Below are 23,639 nucleotides of genomic sequence, written 5' to 3'. Positions count from 1 at the left end.
TCTCCCCATACCCGGCTCCACGACTCCGCGCGTCCCTCCCGGTGCCCTCTCCCCGTGCCCCTCCGCATCTCTCCGTGGCGCCCCAGCTCCCTGGGCACCTTGCCCCTTTCTGCTGGCCCCCCAGCCTCCTCGTCGCGTCACCCGCACCCCCTCCTCTATCCGCGGCCCCCGCTCCCTCCGCCCCCCTTCCCTCTCTCACTTCCCACGCCCCCTCTTCGCGTTCCTCTCTCCTCCCTTTGCCGCCCAGCGCCGGCTCCGGAGTTGGGGGAGAGCCCAGGGTTTGAGCCGCTTTGGAGGAGGCGTGAATCGCGCAGGGATTGACTAATTGGGGGTGGGGGGCGCGGTGGGCGATGGAGCAGCCCGAGGACATGGCGTCGCTGAGCGAGTTCGACTCCTTGGCGGGCAGCATCCCGGCCACCAAGGTGGAGATCACCGTGTCCTGCAGGTGAGCCGCCCGCTGGCCGGGTCCCCCTGCCCCGCCCCTGGACTCGAAGCCCCGCGGCCCCTGCCGCGCCGACCCTCTACCCTCGCGCGCCCCCTTTCCGAGTGTCCTTGCCTCCAGGACGCCCCCTTGCTTGTCCAGCGGGAGCCCTTGCCCAACCCTGGGTGGTGACAGCGGAACGGGAAGGCAGGCTTGGGGTCGTATCGCGGAAAGTTTGCACTCCAGGTGTTACCGAGAGGAGAAATGCAGGCACAGGAACAGGGGGTCCCTGCGCCCGAGGAAGGAGAAGGAGGTAGTGAAAGGCTATCCCAGGCTATTTCTGATCAGCTCCTCCCCAAATGGAGCAGTGAGGGATTTGCCCCATCCTTTTCCCCAGGCAAACCCAGCTTCTGCCTTCCGTGCCCTTCTCTCCTCTCTTCTCTCTGCTCCTTTGCCCCAACACCCTCCTCTCCTCCCCGCCCACCCACTGCCCTAGACCCCAGGATTTAAAGCTTTTCTTCACCTCCAACAGCAAAACTGACTCGTGGAAAGGATCAAATTGATTCACTCATACTGAGCTGTGGATAGCTGATAACAACTTCAAGAGGCACCATTAAAAAACAATAACTTAGATACAAAATCTTAAGCCAGAGGGACTAGAGCACTGAATGTGGGATTTTAGAGTCCAGCAGGGGAGGTGTGTTTTTGTGGGCTTACCACCCCCAAATCCTCAGTCATGTCACACAGGTATCTCCCCCAGTTTCTTCTGAGAAGGCTGCCCCAAGCAGTAAGGGGGTGCCAGGGGAGAAAGGGGATTTTCCTCTAGTGCAGTCATGGCCTAGGACTGGCCTAGGGTCACTGCCTGGCTGGAGATGCCATTCCTCCCGCCCTAAATGACCAACAGCATTTCCCTAGTCCTGGCCGTGCCCTTGTTCCAAACTGCCCACCCCATTTTTGTCCATGTCCCTCTCTGGTCAGACCCTTCATTCACCCTCATGGCCTCCCAACCCTCTTTTCCAAAGTTGTGGCACTGGTGTGTGTGTGTGCGGGAGGGTGTAGACAGAGCCAGAGGAACTGGGCTGATGTGTGAGAAGGGGAGGGACTGAGGGGATTTGAGGGTGTGTGGAAGTGAGGGCTGGTGAGGTGGAACACAAGCCCCCTCTATGCTGGGCCCTTCCTGGGTCCCCTGTGATAGCTCCCACGTGTCTCCGCCATGGTCCCGCACATCACTATCAGAATTCTCTCCTGACACCGTTTGCATCTTGCCATTGCGCTGTTGGGAGATTCCTGATGGCCCATTAGCTCCAGTCTCACCTCCTCAGCCATCGACAGTTGCCACGGCCTGCCTTCCCTCCCCTGCAGAGCACACATCCCTGCGTCCCTGCGCCTGACGCTCCCTCCCAGCTCAGCAGGCTTGTGTCAGAGCTGTCTCCGGCTCCTTGTCACTGCTGAGCTCTGAACAGCCGATTCCCCATCCCGATTTCACCCCTCCTTCATCTCTGCCGGTTTGTGTCCCCCATCCTGGAAAACCTAGCCTCACCCCCGCTTCCAGCCATCCCTCTCACCCATGACACACCCAGCCCGAATCACACTGTCTTCTGTGTCTTCTGGGTCCTGAGTCCTCCAGGTCCCCAGCCTGGGCCAGGGGGTCACTCACAGACTGAGCACTCAACCTCTGAACACATGTCAGGTGTGTCGACTTCAATCCTCCTCCCCCAAAGCAACTGGATAAGCACTTGAGGACAGGGACCCCCACCCTGGCTCCCACCCGTGAACCCTCCACAGTAGGGAGAGGAGAGGAGGCAGAGAGCCCATGGCACGGGGACTTTGGAGTCCGACAGCTTGAAATGGATGCTGCTCCACCCTTTGGGGCAAACTTTTAGCCTCCATCGCCCCCATTTGTCAAGGGCACACAATGAACGTGTATCCGAGAACTCTTACTTGCTGAGGGAGCTCACATGCTTAGAAGAGTGGTTGGCATGTAGCAGATACTCGACAAACACTGTGGGAGGACTCAACTTCCAGGAGGAGAGGATCGTGGAGCACACATCACACTCCTCGGCACTTGCTTGGCACGTAGTAGGTGCTTGGTACGCGGCCGCGGTGATTCCTGGAAGGCGGTAGCTCTTGGCTCCCCCTGCTCGCTCTCTGAAAGCGGAGGTGTCCAAAGGACTCAAACCTTCTGCCTAAGAAGTACCTAGGGATGCATCTGGGTGCCTGGGGTTGTAGTTTGGGATCAACCCTGGTATCTCTTCCCTCTCAAGGGACGTGATCCAGCAGCCTGAGGAGGGCCTGGCTCGGGTGGTCTCCTGAAAGCCAGGGGGGCGGGAGTGGGTTTTGGTAGGAAGAATGAGGAGGCGGGAGTCACCTGGAACAGAGAGGGGGCAAGAAAACAGTCCGGGTGGGCTTGAAATTGTAAATCCATGTCTTTGCCTCAACCAGGTCCAACTATCTAGTTTCTAGAAGAGAGAGAGAATGAGAGAGAGAGAAAGGGAAAAGGGGGAGGAGGGGCAAAGAGGAGCATAGGGAGGAGGGAGGACTGTATAGAATGGCTTTCTCCAGCATATTCTACCCTCCATGGTCATAAGTCTTCCTCCACTGTGTCCCACGGTCGGCTCTGACAGGGTCCCAGGGGAAGAGGCTAAGGGATACCCTGCCTTGAGCATCCAAGTGACGCCTTCTGGTGGGCAGGGAATAGTAAGGCGGGCAGAGGGGTTGGTGGGGTGAGAACTCCAGGGGGCTTTAGAACGGGCAGCTGGTGTGTTGAGGGGGCCAACATTTCAGGTAACTGGAAACTAGCATTTCTGGGAGCCAGTTACCTTCCCGCTCTGCTCTGCTCCTTAGGAAGTTCCCTGCCACGCCCTGCAGCCCCAGGAGCCTGTCTGCACTTGCCTAGAAGGTGCAACCCCCTGCCATGCCTATCCTAGGGCATGCCTAGCTGAGCACAGCTGCCTGGTAGAGGGGCACGTCTGAGCCCCACGCAGGACCACCGCGGAGGCCTAGCCAAACCTCCGCTAAAGGCACATGACACTGTGGGGTGATATATTTGGGTCCCCGCCTTGGGTAGAGTGTCTCTTGGGCTGATCTCTAGTCCACTCCCACACAGTGGTTTTTACCAACTTTGGTAAATTCAGGGTCAAATACTGTAAAGCTTCTGGTTGTTTGGCTCAGTGGTTAAGAACATGAGCTGTGGGACCTGTCTACCTGGGTTCAAATCCCAGCCCTGTCCTCATGACACTGCATAAACTACTTAACCCGTGCCTCAGTTTCCTCATCTATAAAAGATGTGCACTAATTCTTACCACAGCTATAAGGATGAAGTGGAATCATCCATGAGTGGTAATTTAGTTGCCTATTATTCGACACCTGAAAGTAAATTTTAAAAATCTGTCTTTCTGTTTGGGTCCCAGCATTTGTGTGGGTCCTGGAGATCTGATCCATCTAGAGATTCTCGTTCGCCCCTCCCCTCCAGCTGTATTGAGGTGCATTTGACATATTGTGTACATTCAGAGATTCTGAGGGTTTGTTTTGGGGGTGAGTAGGGTAGATGGTTTGTAGAACCACATACCAGCAGACACTGTAGAAAATGTGAGCCACAAGCTTCTCCTTCCTCGGACGGTCTGTTCCAGGTCTTTCCAGACTGTTAGCCTCCCTGCCAGACCCAGTCAAAACTCAGCTATCCAGCATCCCATTCCCCCAAAATCTGCACTATTTTTCAGGTCTCTCTGTGCAGGGATCGGGACCAGCAGTGTGATGCTTAGAAAGAGTGATTTGCATTTTTTATGTAACAGGAACCCTTTGCCCTTCCACGCGGTCCTGCTGGAAGAAGGGATGCATAGTTTCACATGGTGGGACTCCTGAATGCCATCCGGTCCAGACGCGGGCAGTTGCTTGGCCCTGCTGGGATCTCTCAAACAGCTGCCCTGTCCCGGCCAGTGGGCGGGGCTGGCGGGCAGCTGCAGCCTCTGCCCCCAGATGTTTTCTGCTGTCTGTTCAGGTTGGCGATTTGCTGCCCTGGGGCCCTGAGAGGCGGCCTAGCTCAGGAGCCCTGGGCCTCTCAGAAGGGGGTGTGAATGGGCTCCGAATGCTTTCTTCTGATAGGCATGGGGAGGGCAGCTCTGGGGAAGGAGGAGCCTGGGGGCAGCGTGGCAGCTGTCAAAGCCAGCGCTAGGAAAAAGAGGTCCATCCAGCCACCGAATACTCCAAGGCCCTCCTTGGCGGAGCCAGGGGGATGAAAACAGCGGGCTTTACTGAGGGCTCAGCCCGTGCCAGGCGCTTTGCTTCTGTATTAGGCTGAACCACATGCAGTTGCCTATATTCAACTGTTTATGACCTACTCGACTAGCAATTCAGTTCAAACTAAGATGATGATGTTAATTTCCAATCTCCACGTAACAGGTCACCACAAAGCTAGCGGCTTAAAGCAACAGCCGTTCCTAATCTCACAGTTTCTGTGGGTCAGAAGCTTAGGCACAGCATAGCTGGCCTCTCTGCTCAGGGTCCCCCCAGGCTGAAATCCAGGTGTCTGCCGCGGCTGTGATCTCATCTGAGGCTCGGGGCCCAAGCCAAACTCATTTAGATGGTTGGCAGAATCCGATTCCTCACAGCTGTGAGGTTGAAGTCCTGTTTTCTTGCTGGTTGTTGGATCGGAATGGTTCTCAGCTGCTAGAGGCCGCCCTCGGGTCCTAGCCATGTGGGCCTCTCACAACATGGCAGCTTCCTTCTTGAGAGCCAGCGGGAGAGGCCCCCGGGTCTGCCACACAGGGTCCTCTATAAGTAACAGTAACCACAGGAGTATCCATCATAATGCCGGGTCCCGCCCACACTCCAGGGGAGGGGATTCTGCAGGCTTGTAGGGGGGGGGGGGGGGGGGGGGGNTTGTAGGGGGGGGGGTGGGAGGGTAGGACTCTTGGGGGCCATCTTAGATTTCTGCTTTCCACAATTACTGTATCTTTTGAACCTTATGGCAATCCTATAAGGTAAGGAGTAGCGTTTTCCATTTTTGCTGATTAGGAAATCAGAGCTCCGAAAGGCTAAGGGATCTGCCCAAGGTTACAATTAGTACATTTTGGAGAAAGGGCCCCAAATCCAGCTTCTTCAGACTTCAAAGTCTTGAGGTTTTCTTGAGGTTGGGGGTTGGGGTCTCCATGAGGGTCATGGTAGGGGCCTGGGTACCAACGGTAGTAGTTGTCACCGAGGAGTTGGTGTTCTCTCTCCAGGGATGGGAGAGGCCTTCCTTACTCAGGGATGCATCTGGCTCTGGGAGGCAAACCCAGCAAGGAGAAATCCCCAGGGAGCAGAGACCACAGAGTCATGGGATGGCAGCCAGCTTTCCATGGCATTCCATATGGTGGTAGCTTACCATCCCTCCTCTTCCAGCTCACAGTTCTCCCTGCTTAGACCCAAGGCCATTGCTAGAGATGACCTACCCTTGGGAAGAGAGGGTGGGGAGGAGGTAAGGGGACTGAGGCTGGAAAGCTTTGGAGCACAGAGGAGTTAGGTTCAGCTAGGAATGCCTTGGCTATAGATATCACAAGTAGTGGCTCAAACCCAAAATATACTTATTTTTCTCAGATCACAGTGAGTCTGGAGGTAGGGTATCTCAGTGTGGGTTTGTCAGCTCACTTTGCTCTCAAGGACCCAGTTGTCTTTCTACTCTGCTGTCACCCCAAATGGTGGGCCTCATTTTTACAAAATGGCTGCCTCTGTTCCAGGCACCACAACTACATCCAAAGATAGGAAGCAAGGAGGGTGACTGGGTGGCTTAGTCAGTTAAGTGTCTGCTTTCGGCTCAGGTCATGATCCCAGGGTCCTGGAATTGAGCCCTGCTTTGGGCTTCCTGCTCAGCAGGTGCGGGGAGTCTCTTTCTCCCTCTGCACCACCGCCCCCCCCCATGCTGTCTTTCAAATAAATAAATAAAATCTTAAAAAAACCAAACAAACAGGGGCCCTGGGTGGCTCAGTCCTTAAGTGTCTGCCTTCGGCTCAGGGTGTGATCCCAGAGTCCTGGGATTGAGCCCCGCATTGGGCTCCCTGCTTCGCTGAGAGCCTGCTTCTTCCTCTCCCACTCCCCCTGCTTGTGTTCCCTCTCTTGCTGGCTGTCTCTCTCTCCATCAAATAAATAAAATCTTTAAAAAAACAAAAAACGAAAAACAGTAACAACAAAGATAGGAAGCAAGACAGAGGGCCAAAGCCCTCTCTTTGACAAGTTCTTTTTATCTCACCCGACTTCCCCTTCTATTTCAATGGCTGAAGCCAGGTCTCATGTCCACGCCTAGACTAACATATTGGTTAGCATGGGCTGCCATAACAAAGCCATAGACTGGGTGGCTTAAACAATAGAAATTTGTTTCCCACCGTTCTCAAGGATGGAAGTCTGAGATCAAGGTGTCAGCATAGTTGGGTTCTGGGGTGGATGCTTCCTGGCTTCAGATAGCCACTTTCTCACTGTGTTCTCATATGACAGAGAAAGAGAGAGCAAGCTCTCTGGTGTCTTTTCTTATAAGGGCACTAATCCTATCATGAGGGCCTCTCCCTCATGACCTCAAATTATCCTAATTACCTTCCAAAGGCAACGTCTCCACATACTGTCACATTGGAGATTAGCGTTTCAATATACACATTTTAGGAGGTACACAATTAACTTGATAGCAACAGGGGACAGAAGCCTACCTTCTAAGACTCCGAGCATTTTCACCAGATACCTGAACCAATGTCGATTCTGTTAGCGGGAAGAGAGTGAGGCACGCTTGCTGGGTGGACAGCCATGGCCTCTGCCACAGGAGGCTTTCAAAGTGATCCATAGGCTACCTAAGGGGTACCTGGGGTACCCTGGGTACCAGGGGCCTAGAGTTTGGTGTCTCTGAGGACTAGGTCCTCAGATTTTCCTGTGGTCAGTGGACAGCCTCTGTTAGATGACCAGGGACTGATTTTCCAAGCACAGCTTGACTGGATCCCTGAATGCCCCTCTTCCTGTTTCCTGGGTAAGAAAAAAACTCCAAAAAACATAGTGTGATTAGTTGGCAAACATTCCTGAGCAAAACATTGCAAGATGCCTCTGTCCTCTACTGTCACTCACCTCTGATGGCCTAGAGTAGTGCCTGAAAGTCCCAGTAGGAGAGCTGTACGCCTTTGAATGTTGAAGAATCCTGGGCAGGGCACTGAAAGTCAATGCAATTCCTGGCTTACCTCTCTAAAATCTTGGCCAGGTCATTAAAGGTCTTCAGCCTCAGTCTGTCCGTCTGTAAAATGGGGGGAAATATTGGTCCCATCCACATTTTATAAGGTTGTTACGAAGACAAAAGAGATTATATTTGTGAAGTTTTATATGAACTGGGATGTGCTAAATAAAATTAATAATGATAATAGGTACCAATAACCGAACACTTCTGATACATTCATTCCGTTGATAATCAGTACCGGTCTTCATTGCTGTTGAGAGTCTCCACAGTTTGAAGTGCCGAGGATATAGTGGTGAACAAGATACACGGACTCTCTCATAAAACTCACAATGGTGTAGGGGGAGAAATAGGACAAATATATAATTTTTAAACTAAGCCAATGATGTCTGATAGAGACAGGTGCTCTGCAAATAAGTTTAGGGTTGTTGGGGACACTTTAGACAGGACAAGTAGGTGACATTGACCTAAGATCCAAAGGATGGGAAAGCCAGCTGGGGGAGGATCCGTAGGGAAGGTGGTTCAGATAGGGAGAACAGCAAGTGCAAAGGTCCGATGGCAGAAAAGACCTTGGTATGCTTGCCAAACTGCAGGGAGGCTAGTGGGGCTGGAGCTGTGTGAGATGGGGGAGGGAAGGAGAATGTGGTTAGAGAGGAAACGGGGTGGGGGAGGAGTGGTGTGGAGGGGTGTACGGGTCATGGCCTTGTGACCCATGCTAAGGAGTTTGATATTCTAACAGCACGTGGGGGTTCGGGTTGTTAAACACGAATAATGGGATCTGATTCAGTTTTCTTTCTTTCTTTCTTTCTTTCTTTCTTTCTTTCTTTCTTTCTTTCTTTCTTTTTCTCTTTCTTTCTTTCTTTTTTTTTTTTTAAGATTTATTTACTTATTTTAGAGAAAGAGACGGGGGCGGGGTGGGGAAGGGGCAGAGGGAGAATGAGAGAGAGTCCCAAGCAGACTCCGTGCTGGGCTCGATCCCAGGACCCCGAGATCACGACCTGAGCTGAAACCAAGAGTCGGATGCCTAACCAACTGCGCCCCCCAGGCGCCCTGATCTGATTCATTTTCTAAAAACTTTTCTCTGGTTACTGTGAAGAGAATGGGCTGGTGGGGGGTTGGGTAGGGTGGGGAGAGGCAGGAGTTGAAGCCCGTTGCTAGGCAGGAAGCTACTGCAGCGCCCAAGGGAGAGACAATGGTGACGGTGGCGTGGGGAAGAGTGGACAGATTTGGAAGGTGTTTGAAGGAGAAACCTTTAAGACTTGATGAATAGGACAGGAGGGGGCACAAGGGAGAGAGGAATCCAACGTGCTTCCTGCATTTCTCTTTTCAGCTATTGCTTTTGCAATGGCAGAAGGCAGGTACGTGACCCCATAGACAGATGAGGAAACTGAGGTTAAGTAGCTTGTCCAGGGTCACAGTGCTACCATGTGGCCATGTAGGGATCCCAGTGTGGATGCAACTGAGGCCAGAGCTCACGCTCTCTTCCTTCGGCCACACAGCATGGGAGGGATGATTATTGCAATAATTAATAATAATAATAATGATGATGATAATGATGCAAATAGCCCCAGGAAGGAGAGCTCTTTAAGCCATGTGCAAATTGCTTTTTAGACCTCGGTGAGGTGGCTTGGCAGGGAAACAGGGCTCACGGGTGAGGAGAGGGATGTGAAAGGGGAGATGGGCGAGTGCCAGGGGCTGGGCGCCGACATCCCTTTCCTCCCCAGCTCCCTCCTCTTCTTTTGCTTCTGCGTGTCTGGGTGGAGAGCAGGGCAGGAGGGGACAGACGGCCCTCCAGTTCTCTGCAGCCGTTCCTTGGGGAGCAGCCCTGATGAGGCTGGGGGCAGGACACGGGAGAGTGAGAATGGAGGGAGCACTGCTGGCCCAGATGGGGAAATGCAGACACTCCCCCATGGACACCTCTAGATGGGTTTGGGCTTCAGAGTTCAATCTCAGCGTGGTCCCCCACAAGTTGGATGACACTAGGCACACCTTTCAGCCCCGGCTCCCTGGCCTCTAGAACGAGGTGATGTCTGCCTCCTGGCATCAATACAGAGGGTGAATGGAGTGTCACAGATTAAGTACCCAACGAAGGACGTGGTGCGGACTGTATCTGGGATTACTGTCGTCCTGCTCCCATGCTCTTTGCCCGCCTGGGGCGTCGGCCAGATGTTTGAGGTTGAATTGCTCTGTGGAGAAACAGGGTGTTGCTGACAGGATCTTGGGGTCCAGGGATCTCTGGGGACCTACTGGAGATTCCTGTTTCTGCCCGATGGTGGCTCACCTGTCCCCAGTCTGCTCTCCTTGAGGAAGGCCGGACAGCCATATTGGGCAGTGGTGGGCATGCAGGTGCTCCAGGTCCAGCTCCAGCCCATTTAGGGGGCAGGGAGGGGAGAACATGGGGCATCATTCTCCACAGGCCATTAGTGAGCACTTACTGAATGCCAGGCGCTAGACTGCAACTTACTACATGCTAGACGCTCTTTGGTTTTGCCCATCTGAACTCTATTATAAATTCTCAGAAAACCCCTAGGAGAGAGGCACTATGATTATCCCCACTTTACAGATGGGGATACTGAGGCACAGAGAGGTTAAGTGAGGTCATTCACCTGGTAAAGGGCAGAGCTGAGTTTGAACTGAGAAGTGAGTCTCCAAATCTGTTCTCAGTGCCCCCCCACCTTTTGTCAGACATTGAAGGGCTGCTTAGGGAGGGTTATTGGGAAAAAGATGAACCATCTCTTCTTCACTTACTAGCCTCATGAACCTCTTTGGGAATCTGATGACAGCTCTCCAAAAAGAATGCATCCACATGCATCCATATGTACCAATATGCCACATTTTGCTTACAGTTCCAGGGGATCCATGGGGACCCCTGGTCCAGGGAAAGCTGAGGGTGGGTGATCTTCATGTGTTTCCTTCTATGCCGTAGCTGGAGTCACGCTCAGAGCAGCCACGCAGCATTTATGGGCTTTGCTTAGAGACAACCAGGGACGTGTGATGGTCAATTTACCCAGCAACTCGGCTCAAGAGCCACTGTGTCTTGGCCTCACACTGGGGGCTCCCTGAGGGCAGGGCTGTGTCTCCCCTCAGACTGGGGCTCCCTGAGGCAGGACAATGTCTCCCCTCAGACTGGGGCTCCCTGAAGGGCAGGACAATGTCTCCCTTCAGACTGGGGCTCCCTGAGGACAGAGCTATGTCTCTTCCCTCAGACTAGGGCTCCCTGAGGGCAAGGCTGTGTCTCCCCTCAGACTGGGGCTCCCTGAGACAGGGCTGTGTCTCCCCTCAGACTGGGGTTCCCTGAGGGCAGGGCTGTGTCTCCCCTCAGACTGGGGCTCCCTGAGGCAGGACAATGTCTCCCCTCAGACTGGGGCTCCCTGAGGCAGGACAATGTCTCCCCTCAGACTGGGGCTCCCTGAGGCAGGACAATGTCTCCCCTCAGACTGGGGCTCCCTGAGGCAGGACAATGTCTCCCCTCAGACTGGGGCTCCCTGAGGCAGGACAATGTCTCCCCTCAGACTGGGGCTCCCTGAGGCAGGACAATGTCTCCCCTCAGACTGGGGCTCCCTGAGGCAGGACAATGTCTCCCCTCAGACTGGGGCTCCCTGAGGCAGGACAATGTCTCCCCTCAGACTGGGGCTCCCTGAGGCAGGACAATGTCTCCCCTCAGACTGGGGCTCCCTGAGGCAGGACAATGTCTCCCCTCAGACTGGGGCTCCCTGAGGCAGGACAATGTCTCCCCTCAGACTGGGGCTCCCTGAGGCAGGACAATGTCTCCCCTCAGACTGGGGCTCCCTGAGGCAGGACAATGTCTCCCCTCAGACTGGGGCTCCCTGAGGCAGGACAATGTCTCCCCTCAGACTGGGGCTCCCTGAGGCAGGACAATGTCTCCCCTCAGACTGGGGCTCCCTGAGGCAGGACAATGTCTCCCCTCAGACTGGGGCTCCCTGAGGCAGGGCTGTGTCTCCCCTCAGACTGGGGCTCCCTGAGGGCAGGGCCAGATCTCCTTCTCTCTCTGACTGGAGAGTCCCAGCCTCTACTCCCTAATCTTTTAAGCCTCCAAATGGGAGGGTGGGACCCTCAGGCTCCCTCCTTCAGCACCAGCAAAGAGGTCTTCTTGTAACCTTTCCAGTGCTTTCTCCCTTTGCTGGGGCCCTGGAGACTTCTGACCTCACCACCAGTGCATGGCTGTTTTCTCGCTGCCACTGAATTGAAAATGATTCCTTGGGAGAAAGCAGGGAGGAAAGGGGCCCTGGGCTTTGTTTCCCGGCCTTGATTTAAGGAACAAAAGAAGCTAAGCTCCAGGCTGCCGTGCGGACAGCTGAAGGGTTTTATGCTCTTTTGGGGAAAAAATATATTTGCCTTTTGGAAAAAATTTCTCTTTGAGCTCTCCTAAGACAGAAAGTGGAGAAAAAGCACTTATGGTCTGGTGTGTCTGTGCCCTGTGGTTGGGGCCCTGCTTCGGGGCGGAAGACCTGGTTTCCTCCCCCTCGGCTTCTCACTGGCTGTGTGCCTGTGGGCAAGTCACTCACTGCCTCTTAGCCCCGGAGTCCTCAGCACAACGGGGTGAAGGTCATGGAAGAGCTTGCAAGTGCTGTGCTGGTGTACGTCGTTGCAGTGGGGGAAACTGAGGCCCTCAAGGCCCCAGTGTGCCAACATGTAGTATCAGGACAGCCGCCGTCAGAAACACGATGCATGTGGGTGTGGGTGTGGGTGGGTGTGGGTGGGTGTGTATGGTGGGGAATTTACTTGAAACATGACTTCCTCGGCTTCCTCGGACAGGTGAGGGTGGAGGTGGCTTCTGTTGCCCATCGTGTGTCCTTTCTCACCAAGCGAGGGGGTTGCCCAACCCTCTGATCAGCCTCGCTGTGCCTAAGCGCTCCAGAGCAGCCCTGACGAGAGGAACTGTGCTGGCCCTACTTCACAGATGGGGAAACTGAGGCACCAGGACGACAAGTCATTTGGCCAGAGCTGGGATGTGAATGCAGGCACTTAGGCATCAGGCTGTACAGCTAAGAGAAGGGGTAGGGGCCGGTCCTGAACGTGATCGGACACCGCGCAGGTGGAGAGACAAGAGCCTCACTCAGCCACATGGCCATCCATCCAATCTGCCAGGCCCCCGGCTCTGAGTCAGGTGCTGGGCTGGCCTGCAGCAGAGGTGGGTTCCCTAGCACGGAGGAGCACCCAGCCGATGAGAGAGATCGATGCACCCCTCATTTTGCAGCCCAGGGTGCGCTGGGGAGGGACATGGGGTCCTACAAGTCAGAGGGCCGCACACTATAGGCCAAGGAGAGCTCAGGGGAGGGGAGAAGACATGGGGGTGATCAGGGCCTGTTCAGGGAAGGCAGAATTGAGGAGCGTAGATAGGAACGGGTCTGGAAGGATGAGGAGGATAATCTCAGCAGGGAGAAGGGACCAGGGTTTTCGTCATCCTCAGGCGCCGTGGCAGGCTGACCCAAGCCCCAGGACTCAGTGAGAGTCCTGAGGTCGCTGGGCAGGGAGCCGCCGAAGCTACGTGGCTGGTTCTAGTTCTCAGTCCACGTGTGTGCCTCTCGCCCAGCTGGGAGGGTGGACAGAACCAGGGAAAGCCCTGCCTGCTTCTCTTTGAAAATAAGACCCCATCTGTCCCGCTCCCTCTGTCTCTCTGGCTCTCCTCCTCGGCGTCCCCCGCCCCCCCCAACACACACAGAGGCTGAAACCCAGGGTCTCACTGGCCTAAACATGACGCAACCTGAGCTCCAGACCCAGACCTTGGAGAAGTCAGAGGCGGTCTCTCTGAGTCTCATATTCCTGATTTGTAAAGAAATTGGAAAAGGTGACCTCGGAGGTCCCATCCAGCTTGCATGCTCTAAGATATTGTGCAAGTATAGAATTTCATTATAGAACTCAGAGACAACCCCCGGCACTCTGTTTAATAAAGTCCCATCCGCTGCCCTCCTGCCCCCAACCTTCCTTGTTACTTCCAGCTCCTCACCGGGCCTCAGGTTCCAGCGGAGTAGGGGCTCCTCTGTGGTGTGAAGGCATTTTGTCCTTTATTGAAATCAAGACAGACTCTTCTGCCCGCAAACCTAGCGCGCTGCCGGCAGAGGGGCCCGCCCGGGTATCGCTCGGCCTACTTTGGTGTGGCTGAGCATACATAAAAGTGGTATCTTACCTGTCCTCCCCCCTCCCCGCCCCCTTCAGAGCCGCCTTGCACGTGTCATTTCATCCGCTGCTCCCTGCAGTGGGCTGGGCGGTTTATCCGATGGTTTCCAAAGTGACAGCGGCCCCGGGAGCAGGTCTGGTGCAGGAGCGGTGGAGACCAGCGGAGGGGGTGTGCGTCTGGGGGTCGTGGAGGGCTAGTTAGGGGTGGCTGCCTTTTGGGAAGAGGCCCCTGAATGAAGAGAGTGGAACAGAGGGTGGGGATCTGGGGACCCCCCTCTCAGAGACATCGCTGGGACTCTTGGGGACTGGAGCTGGGGTGACTCGTGAACACGGTCTGGGGCCTCGCCCGCCGCAGGTGGCCACTGCATCTGTCTGTTCCTCAGCCGGTCTTTGGCTCCCACCTCAGGATGCGGGGCATGGACTGGGGTCAAACTGCCCCTACAGGCTGTCACTCCTGATGGCTTTGGTGACGGTGACCCAGGATAAGGCCTCCTTATAGATCTTTCTGGCTCTACCCCTGCTTGTTCCCTGCCACTTCCTGGGGCTCAGTCTCTCCCTCCTCTGGGAGAAGATGGAACAGATGATCCAGAGGGTTCCATCCCACTCTGACAGTGGCCGTCAGGAAACCACAGACTAGTGTGGATTGTTTCTTCTTTCTGAGAAAGGGGTTCATGTGGAGTGGAGGGCGGAGGGAGAACACTGGGGACATCTGGAAGGGAGGTGAGACAAGACCGAGATGTTGGCAAGGTCAGAGCTTACTTCAGGGCAGTGTAAGAAGGAGTCAGTAGCTCGTACAGGTGGGAGGGCTCACAGGAAGTCCTTCGGAGATGGGGTGTGTGGGCCCTTGCACGAGGGAACAAGGGTCTTTGATAAGCAGGTCTCCCACTGGGCCTCTGGAGCTGGGTCCCTCTGGGAGACCGCCGAGGACGAGATTGGAGCCCACCTGGCAGCTTCCTGGGTTTAGGGGTGGGGAGAGCAACGAGGAACTGGGTATTTATCCCCCAACTCCTGCTCATCATTGGTTGAGGGCTGCCCTGGGGAGCATAAACTTCCTGGTATTTGTAGCTGGCTTGTCAGAGAGAAGAGAGAAGGCACAGGGGGAAACCCTGGGTGTGTCCAGGAACTAGAAGGGCTGAAGACATAGGGTGGGGCGTCATCAATCTTCAGGGCCATCTCCCTTGTACAGATGGAGAAACAGAGGCTCAGAGAGGTTGAGTCACTTCCGAGCCAGCAACTGAGTTTCCAGTGGGCCGTGTTGCTTCCTGACAGCAGCACGGCACTCCGGAATGAGGGACATGAGATGTGCAGGGCCTACCCTTGCCTGAGCCCTCCATGCCTCTGCTTCCACATCTGTAAGATGGGATGACGCCTGCCCAGTCCTGACCTTGCCGGGCAGTGTGAGAATCGGGAGCTAATATTCGCAGAACACTTAGCTCGGGGCCTGCCCTGTCACCGGGATTCAAGAGTGGGAGCTGTGATGGCACAGAAGCAGGGCAGGAGGGAGGCTCCACACCTCTCAGTTCCCAGACGTGTCCATCATTCTGCTGCTGTGCTTTCAAGTCCGATGGTAAGGGTCAGGGCCACGCGTTAGCTTCTGGCCTTGACCGCGGAGGGACCGTGTTCAAATGAGCCTGCATCCCGTGGGAGGTGTCATTGGTGTCTCTATCAGCATAGATGAGAGATCCAAACACCTGGCTCTAAGTGGAGCCCTCGGGAAAGGGGACACTAGGTGGCTAAGCGTTGTTTGCTTGATTTTACTTTTTTTTTTTTTTGAGAAGTAGAGATGTGATAAGAGGAGAATTTCTTTTTTTTTTTTAAGATTTTATTTATTTATTTGACAGAGACAGCCAGCGAGAGAGGGAACATGAGCAGGGGGAGTGGGAGAGGAAGAAGCAGGCTCCCAGCGGAGGAGCCTGATGTGGGGCTCGATCCCGTAACACCGGGATCACGCCCTGAGCCGAAGGCAGACACCTAACGACTGCGCCACCCAGGCGCCCCAAGAGGAGAATTTCTAGAACAGGCTAAGCCACTGGGCAGCTGGAGATTTGGCTCGAGAGTGAGGTCCTGTGGGATGCGGGGTTCCCAGAGCACATGTGCTGGTCGGGCAGGGAGGTGGGCGGCCGCACTCCTCAGGAGGCAGAGCTCAGGGGCCTCCAGGGCCCGCCCTGTGCCAACTTTGACCAGCACCCAATAGCTGGGCAACGAAGGAGCCTCCTCTTCCTGTATTGCCTGCGGGCAGGCCTGAGGCCGTCTCTGGGTCTCAGCCCGGGCCTGACTCCCCTGAGATCCCCTCTCCTCTGGCGGTGCTGACTCTTCCTCTCTCCCCCTCTTTCAGGAACCTTTTGGACAAAGACATGTTTTCCAAGTCCGACCCACGTAAGTCCTGCTCTGACACTAGTAACGGTAACAACAGCAACAACGACGTTGTGACGGATTGCAGTGACACGCTTGAGCCCTTCCTGAGCGCTAACGGTGTGCCGGGCCCCGTTCCGGGTGCATCTGGGCTCTTTACTGTTTTACTGATACTGTCCGGAGAAGGAGAACCAGGGGTCTGACCCTTCCCAGGCCGCAGGAACTTGTGAAGACTCAACCCAGCCAAGGGGGGTGGCAGGGGTCAGGGTGTCTGGGTCCAGAAGTTCTCAGTCCAAGGGAAATCAGTACGTTTCAGAGCCCCAGATGGCTGTGGTCTGGGGCAATGAGCACTGATTTTCGAGTCCAGGGATCTAGCCCTGAGCAATGCCATTCAACTTTCTGACCTTTGACAGGTCATTGGCCTCCTCTGAGCCTCAGTTTGCCCATCAGTGAAGTGGGGCTCATGATAGTAACAGGCCTCATGAGGCTGCCTTGGGCTCTAAAAGGATGACTGATTGGGGTTTTAGACGTTCTCTCCAGCCACATTTCTGCAACTCAGTCCTCCATGTGTGGAGGACTTCCATCATGTTCCAGCCTAGATGCGAATGGCCCCTGACCCCCTCCAGGAGGGTGCCTCTCCCAGACATGCCTATGTTCTAGGCCCCCTTCTCCAAGCTGACCCCCTCCCCCCAGCTCCAGACCCAACAGTGCTACCCAGGCCAAAGTCTCCTGAGGCGCCTCCCCGTCCAGAGCCCCCCCCTATCTGGGGCCCCCACCTTCTTCTTGGCCCAGGGTCTTAACCCTGTTTTTCTCCTCTCCCCACAGTATGTGTCATGTATACTCAAGGGATGGAGAACAAGCAGTGGAGGGAGGTAGGTGGCCCCTCCCCCACCCCAGAAAGGTCGCCTTTCCCTCATCGTTTGTCTGTCTGACTCTGGAGACATCCCACCTGATGTGTTTTGAACTGCAGCATCTAAGCCCCTGGGAAGGGTAGTAAGGCGTGAAGAGCATGGAGCTTTGTCCCTGCTGTTGTGGGACGAAACATGGTGGAAGGGAAAGTTCCCGCTCTCTGCAGGCAAGTCTGAGGAAGAGATATGCCCTGCCCTCAGGGAGCCCTAGTCTGAGGCGGGAGATGGAATGTGCCCTCAGGGAGCTCCAGTCTGAGGGGAGACACAGCCCTGCCTCAGGGAGCCCCAGTCTGAGCGGAGATACAGCCCTGCTCAGGGAGCCCCAGTCTGAGGGGAGATACAGCTCTGCTCAGGGAGCCCCAGACTGAGCAGGAGACAAAGGGAGTCCAGGTCCAACAAAAAAGATCTCGTCTGGCGGCCTAAGGCTGGGTATAGCAGCTAGCGCCATGTCTCACCTCTACAGCCTTCCCTTGGTTTCTAACCAACGTGCGCATTCAGTTAGGTGATTCCCTTGCCTGGAAACCTTCAGTGACTCGTCTCGGCTTTGAATCAAGTCCCAACTCTTTAGCCTGGCTTCCGAGCTCTGCCAGGAACCTGGGGAGTCCCTCCCAGATGACACGACAAGAATGACAACAGCCAGTAAAGCTTCAGTAGCCCAGACTGGATGGACAGACCTCCTCTTCCTTGTTGGTGGCTTGGCCAGAGCCTCGCCTGCCCTGCTCCCCACCCCTTACCCCGGGCATGGCAGGAGCAAGTGGCTGAAGGGGGTGAATTTTATCCATAAAATGTATGGGAAATATTTCCATAGGGGCTGGGCTGAAGTTTACTTTTTTGGCCCTCTCCAAGACTCTGAGCCAATTAAAGTGGAAACCAGATTGCTGGGGAAACATTTAGCCTACTGAAGTGAACTAATTACTTTTGAGGCCTTTTGGCCGAGCTTCATAGAAAGTGGCAGTTTGCTAATGTCGTAGTGATTCATTCAGGAAGGTCCGGAAGGGCCGCTTCAAAAGGGCACTGCTCTACCGGCGTTAATGACATTCAGTAATTGAGACTCGTCTCCATTTGGGTCAGGGTCCCTGATTGTCCACATGGCGTCGTTACCACCCACACCCTCAGGGGGGAGCGGAGGGAAGGCCGGAGGCCTTGCTGCTGGCTCCAGCCCTTTCTGGAAGTGGGATCTGGAGCAAGTTGCTTACCCTCTCTGTACCTCAGTTTCCACATATGTAATATGGGGATAACACCTCCCTGGAATGCCTGTGGCGAGGGTGAAACAAGGTGATGGATGTAAGGTGGCTGGCGTGTAGTCATTGCTCGGTAAATCTCATCGCATAGCATCATCCAGAATGCTCGGGACCTCCCGGTCACTCCCCCATCGGTCAATATTTGCAGCAGTAAGCATTTATGTGTCCCGGGCAACATAGCAGGTGCGGTGGGGAAAGAGGGAGCTAGTCAAAAGAATAGAGCTTCGCCAAAAGTGTGAGCCGGACTCGGAGTTTGCCGCCTAGAAGGGGAGAGAGTCACCTGTGTGAATAATCCTAACGCAGGAAACGGGGCGCAGAGAAGTATCAGTGAGAATAAGAGGAGAGTTCAGAGGAGAGAACGTTCCAGCCAGCACGCCCTGTTTAGCCAAAGCACTTCGCTAGCTCCTTGGACTTTTACAAATCAAATGTGATGAAATGCAAGGCATCTGGCTAAGGGGGGCATGGTGTGGGGCAGAGGAGAATGGGGGTCACGAGGAACTTCAGGGATCGTCTGGCTCCATCTCATCGGGCCAGGACCGGCCTCGGTGGTGGAAGCAGGGCAGGAGGGCCCCAGGGCAGTTGGGTTTCAGTGAAGCCGGGGGACGTGGCCCAAGGGCCGGGCAGTGCAGCTGGTGGCAGAAGCGAAGGCACGGGGTGGGGCCAACTTGAGCAGGTCAGTCCAGGGCTGGGTAGCTGGGCCAAGTCATAAGGGGCTATTTATAAAGGAGTGCTCGGGTTTAGGGAAACCCGTGAGGGGTGATGAATCACCAGGCTGGCAACAGTAGAAAGCCATTACTACTCCAGGCCTCAGGAGGTCAGGGGAAGCCGAGGTTTCTGGAACTGCAGGGGGACTTCCCAAGAGCAGCCCGGGCAACATCAGTCTCTTTCCACCCTCTGCTCTTCTGCCGGGGCCTCCCCCTGATAGAAACCCACCAGAAGCCCTAACATGGGGGACTGTTGTTGCAGTCCACGTGGCTCACCTCCCAGGCATGGGGCAGGGGGGACCAGGCAGTGGTCCCAGAGGGGCAAAGGGAGACAGTCCGGAATGGACAGCGAGCAGATGAGCGAGGTGGGGCAAAATAGAGGAAGAGGCAACTAAGAGAGCCCACTGCTGTCAGGCTGAGGACAGCTGGGGTCATGGGGTCAGAATATCAGTCAGAGCAGGAGGGGCTCTAGAGATCAGAGAGGCTGCCCCTTGCACAGTCAACACCGTGCACAGCCTTCATGGGGGATGGCAGAGCTCAGGGTTCAAGCCATTTCTGGAGAAGGGAAGATGCACTCACACATTTGGGGCCCTATTTCTTTGCCTGATCTCTCTATGACCCACAGAGGACGGTATCAGGAATGGAAAATTTAAAGCAAAAAAATCCAGATCCATCTCTGGAACTGCCCCTGGGATGGAAGACTGCTTTTGCTCATAAACAGGAACCGGCTCCCACCTGTTAGTTCATTGCAGAACGTCTGTTAGCAGAACCTTGACCGAGAGGTAATCATCCTGTGACCAGGAGGAGTCGAGTGCAGTCACAGCGGTTTCTGCAGGCAAGGTCCAGACCCCGGGGTTTGCACAAGGCTGCAGAGGGATGAAAGCTGTTCTCTCAGCCCCTGGCTGCCGGGTTTCAGCTGATTTTAACTGTTTGGGTCATTTTAAATGCCTTCTGAGAAAGCTCCATCTTCCAGCACCTAAATCTGTCAATGCGTTTTATGAAAATTGACTCGAGATGTAATTTTAGCCCAGGAAATCAAGCACTATTTGCATCAAGGTTGGCCAGGGCCTTCTGCATGCCCCAGGGAAGGCAGGATGACAGGTAGGAAGGGTCCCAGAAACCTTCTCACTGGGAGGAAGGACGTAATAGGGAGCGCCTCTCTGTTCCCATTTGAAAAATGTGTGGGCAGGCGATCCCTGCCCCTCCCTTGCCAGACAGCTGTTCTGGGTGAGACTGGGGGTGGGGCTTGGAAATGAGGAGCTGGGTCTTACGGAATCTTAGGGTGTCCCCTGCTGGACCCACACTGCCTGCCAGGGATTGGCCCCAGCGACCACGCCCCAGGGAGGCCAAGAGACAGGAAGTAACTTGAGTAAGGGGCTGTGGTATCCTCCAGGGAATAAAGCTATAGCAGTGAATCCTGGCCCTCAGAGACCTTATGGGGAGCTGGGGAGACCAGACACGGACGTGGAAGGATCTAAAAGCCTTGTTTTCTTCATCCTGGTGAGAGTGTGGGAACAGATCCTCTCAGAGGCCCCAAGTTCCAGACGGTAACTAGGCCGGGAACCATCCAGGTAGTTTAGATGTGAGTTCTCAGCACTTCTCAGAAGGGAGAGGTCCGGGAGGGCTTCCAGGGGGAGGTGGCACCAGACCTGGGACTTGAAGGATAGTAGGGAGAAGAAAGGGCATTCCGGGAACGGGGCTTCCCATGAGCAAAGCCTGGTGGTGGGAACGTCCTGTGTGTCCGGGAGCTGGCGGTGACTCAGTCTGGCTATGGCCCATGCTACGTTGGAGGGAGGGGAGAGATGAGCTGAGGAAGGGAGGGCCGTGCCCCATTGGGAACCAAGCTGGCAATACAAGGCCTTTGATTTAATCACAGTTTCCAAAGAGTTAGCGGTCAGCGAACAAGCATTTATTGAGCACCTACTCTATGCCACCCACTGATTCAAGCACATAGTGGAGAATAAGACAGGCAGAGTCCCTACTCTGGAGAGGCTTGCTGTAATCAGCAAAGAAGTTGGATAATTTCGGGTATTGTTTGATAAGTGCTGTGACAAAGATAAAATGGTATAATGAGATAGAGAGTGACCAGGCAGGAGGGAACTGCTTTCGTTAGGGGGCCGAGGGAGTCCTTCTGAGGGGCTGGTGACTCTAACTGAGTCCTGAATGTTGCCATGCATAATCTGGGATGTTCTAGGCAGGGGGTACAGCTAGGTGCAAAGGCCCTGAGGTAGGAACAAGCTCACTGCACTCAAAGGACAAGAAGGTGGCCCATATAATTTAGCAGTGTGAACAATGAAGACAGTGGGTGATATGGGGCAGAAGTCTGCAGGGGCAGATCCTATAAGGCTTCATAGGCCATGTAGGAGTTCAAACGCTGCTCTAAGTGTGATGGCAAACTATCTGAGGATCCAGTTTGTCCAATGGCCACAAGTTTAAATGTGAAGTGGAATGACGCTCTGCCACCACACTCTGAGCCTAATTTCGGATCCCTGATGACCCACATAGGACCCAGCCCCAGTCACACAACACAGACCTCTAGCAAAAGATTTCACGTAATGAATGGATCATTATTATTGCTTAACCCCAAAGCAGGAGACAAGCCTCTCTAGGAGGTGGGCGCCAAGGCAAGCGTGGGGTTGGCTTTCTGGACGCTCCCGTTTTTGCAGAGAGGAGTCTGCCTCTTCAAGGAAAGGTCCCCCTTGAACCTCGGGGCCGGTGGACAGCCTCTAGTGGCCTTCGCTCTTGTCCCGCAGCTGGATTTTCAGGGCCCTCCCTCGCCGTCAACAGGAGCAGGCAGTCTGGGACCCCAAGTCCCCACCTTTGGAGACCAGATGGATCACAAGCTCCCTGCTCACGGTCTTAGAGTTAGGGCTTTAGAGTCTGTTTTGGCACAGCAAGGGACTGTCACAGTGTCCCTTGAAATCCTGACTCTGTCACTTCCCTTAAACTCTCTGCGCTTTAGTTTTTTTTCCTCAGTTAATGGGGTCCCGATGCCAGCTCCCTGGGCCGTGGTGGGAACTTAGGACAGAATGGCTCAGCACGGTGGCTGGCTGTGCTCAACACTTGTAAATTTTATTACGCAGTCCTGTCTGACAAAGCTGGGAAGAGGCTCTGCCCCCTGTCCTGCTGCTCCCTCCGTAGGAGGCCGATGACATTTCCTAGTGCACCCCATGATCCCCCTTGGCCCTCACCACACCCCCGATGAGGAAGCAGAGGCACCGAGGGGTCCCCGCTTGGCCCAGCGACTCAGCTAAACAGGGTGGAGCTGGGATGTGATATGGTCTTCTGAGTCCGCCCATTTGGCCAGGCCGCTGTCACAGTGGGCTCTCCTAGATCCAGGGTTTGGTGTGGTGCGTCAGGGGCCAACTGTGAACTTGCATGTGGCTCCTGCCGCCCGGCCCCCCGCTCAACCAGAGATATTCTGTGAGCTCTGTGTAATACATTCGACGGGAGGCCAAGATTGCATTTGCAGAAAGGAGCTTGCTTTTCTGGTAAACCCCGAGGTTCTGGTGCAGGTCGTTTGGCGGCTGATAAACCTCTTTCCTATTTAGTGTCAGCGTCCAGGTGCCCTTTAGAGTTGTGGCTGAGCCGTTGAGAGCGTGGGCTCCAAAGTCAAGGTGACTGGGTCCAAATCCGGGTCACCATCTTCCCGGCTGGGGCACTTGCCCAAGAGCCTGCTGTGAGGCGTAAAGGAGCTGAGTGCCTGGCAGGAGACGGGGCTCGACAGTGGCTCCATAGTGAGAAACCCTAGAGTGAGAAACCAGAGCTTCACTGGGAGGAAGCAACCGTTGATGGTATCACTTCACACACCCTGGTGCCATTTGGCAGGAGCTAGAGCCATCCTGGGGTGCTCTGGAGGACAAGCGTCTTTAGGGCAGGGCTCGCTCAGGGCCCTCCCCCCCACAGGCTGCAGCTGGGCCCAAGGCTCAGCAGCCCTGGCAAGATCAGGGCATGGGCTGGTGCAGAGTGTTTAGCCAGCCACTTGGCAGCTAGGCTCATTGGTAAAAGGGCCATTCCCCCAGGAGCTGGGACTTTTTAACAGATTGTCTGGAACAATGGCTAATTAGGAACTGAGCCTTTTGTCAGGAAGTCTTTCATTATAAGCTTGGCTGCTGCTGCTGATGTCTGGGGCCAGAGAGGGAAAATTCTCTGTCCAGGCCTGAGCAGGGGGAGCCTCTTTGGAGCCTCTGGTCTCCTCACTCACTTTTGCCCTTCCTCGCCTAGAGGCCTGAACGCAACAGGAAGTGGTCTGGAAGGTACCAGGCCACAGAAGTCATGGTTCACTCTGCTTGGCTTTAGGCCAGCCCCTTCTCCTCTCTGGGCCTGGTTTTCCTCACTCACCAAGGAGAGGGTGCCCACAGAATCCTGGACCCCTCCAGTGAGGAACCTCAGAGAACTTTCCAGACCCAAGATGGTACGCATGGAACCAGGTCCTCTGTGCTCCTCCTTGAAACCCCAGGCCCTCTGTCCTGGTGCCCAGACCTCAGGTCATTCTCCAGCCTCAGGCACCTACTTGGGCCCCTGTTCCCAGCACCCAGCTCGCTGCCTTTTCCAATTTCTATTTGAGTCAGATTTCTGGCCTCTAATTTTAATCCCGGTGAACATGATTCATGAGGGGCCAGGGCTGGGCTCTGCAGCAGGGCTTTTAGAACCCCAATTAAGGAGCCATCAATTATATATGAAAATTATAGGGGAGCT

The 23,639-nt window shown here is 55.0% G+C and overlaps 1 protein-coding gene across 5 annotated transcripts in view; it reads left to right on the top strand.

Annotated features, from left to right (window-relative positions):
* Positions 1-6: 6 nt before the first annotated feature.
* CPNE5 (copine 5) overlaps positions 7-23,639 on the top strand; it is an 82,882-nt gene continuing 59,249 nt past the window's right edge. For 4 of the 5 annotated variants that reach the window (XR_004625466.1, XM_034660642.1, XM_034660641.1 and 1 more), the window contains exons 1-3: positions 7-445; positions 16,072-16,112; positions 16,914-16,960. Coding sequence is in view for 4 of the 5 variants with exons in the window: in XM_034660642.1 (XP_034516533.1) it covers positions 351-445; positions 16,072-16,112; positions 16,914-16,960 (183 nt within the window). In the remaining variant the exon portion in view is untranslated. The remainder of the gene's footprint in view (positions 446-16,071; positions 16,113-16,913; positions 16,961-23,639) is intronic. The other variant, XM_034660643.1, reaches the window with a different exon arrangement.

This window comes from Ailuropoda melanoleuca, chromosome 5, assembly GCF_002007445.2.
Source record: "Ailuropoda melanoleuca isolate Jingjing chromosome 5, ASM200744v2, whole genome shotgun sequence".
Taxonomy (NCBI): Eukaryota; Metazoa; Chordata; class Mammalia; order Carnivora; family Ursidae; genus Ailuropoda; species Ailuropoda melanoleuca.
The sequence above is the reverse complement of the archived record's forward strand: the minus strand, read 5'-3'. Positions and strand labels throughout refer to the sequence as shown.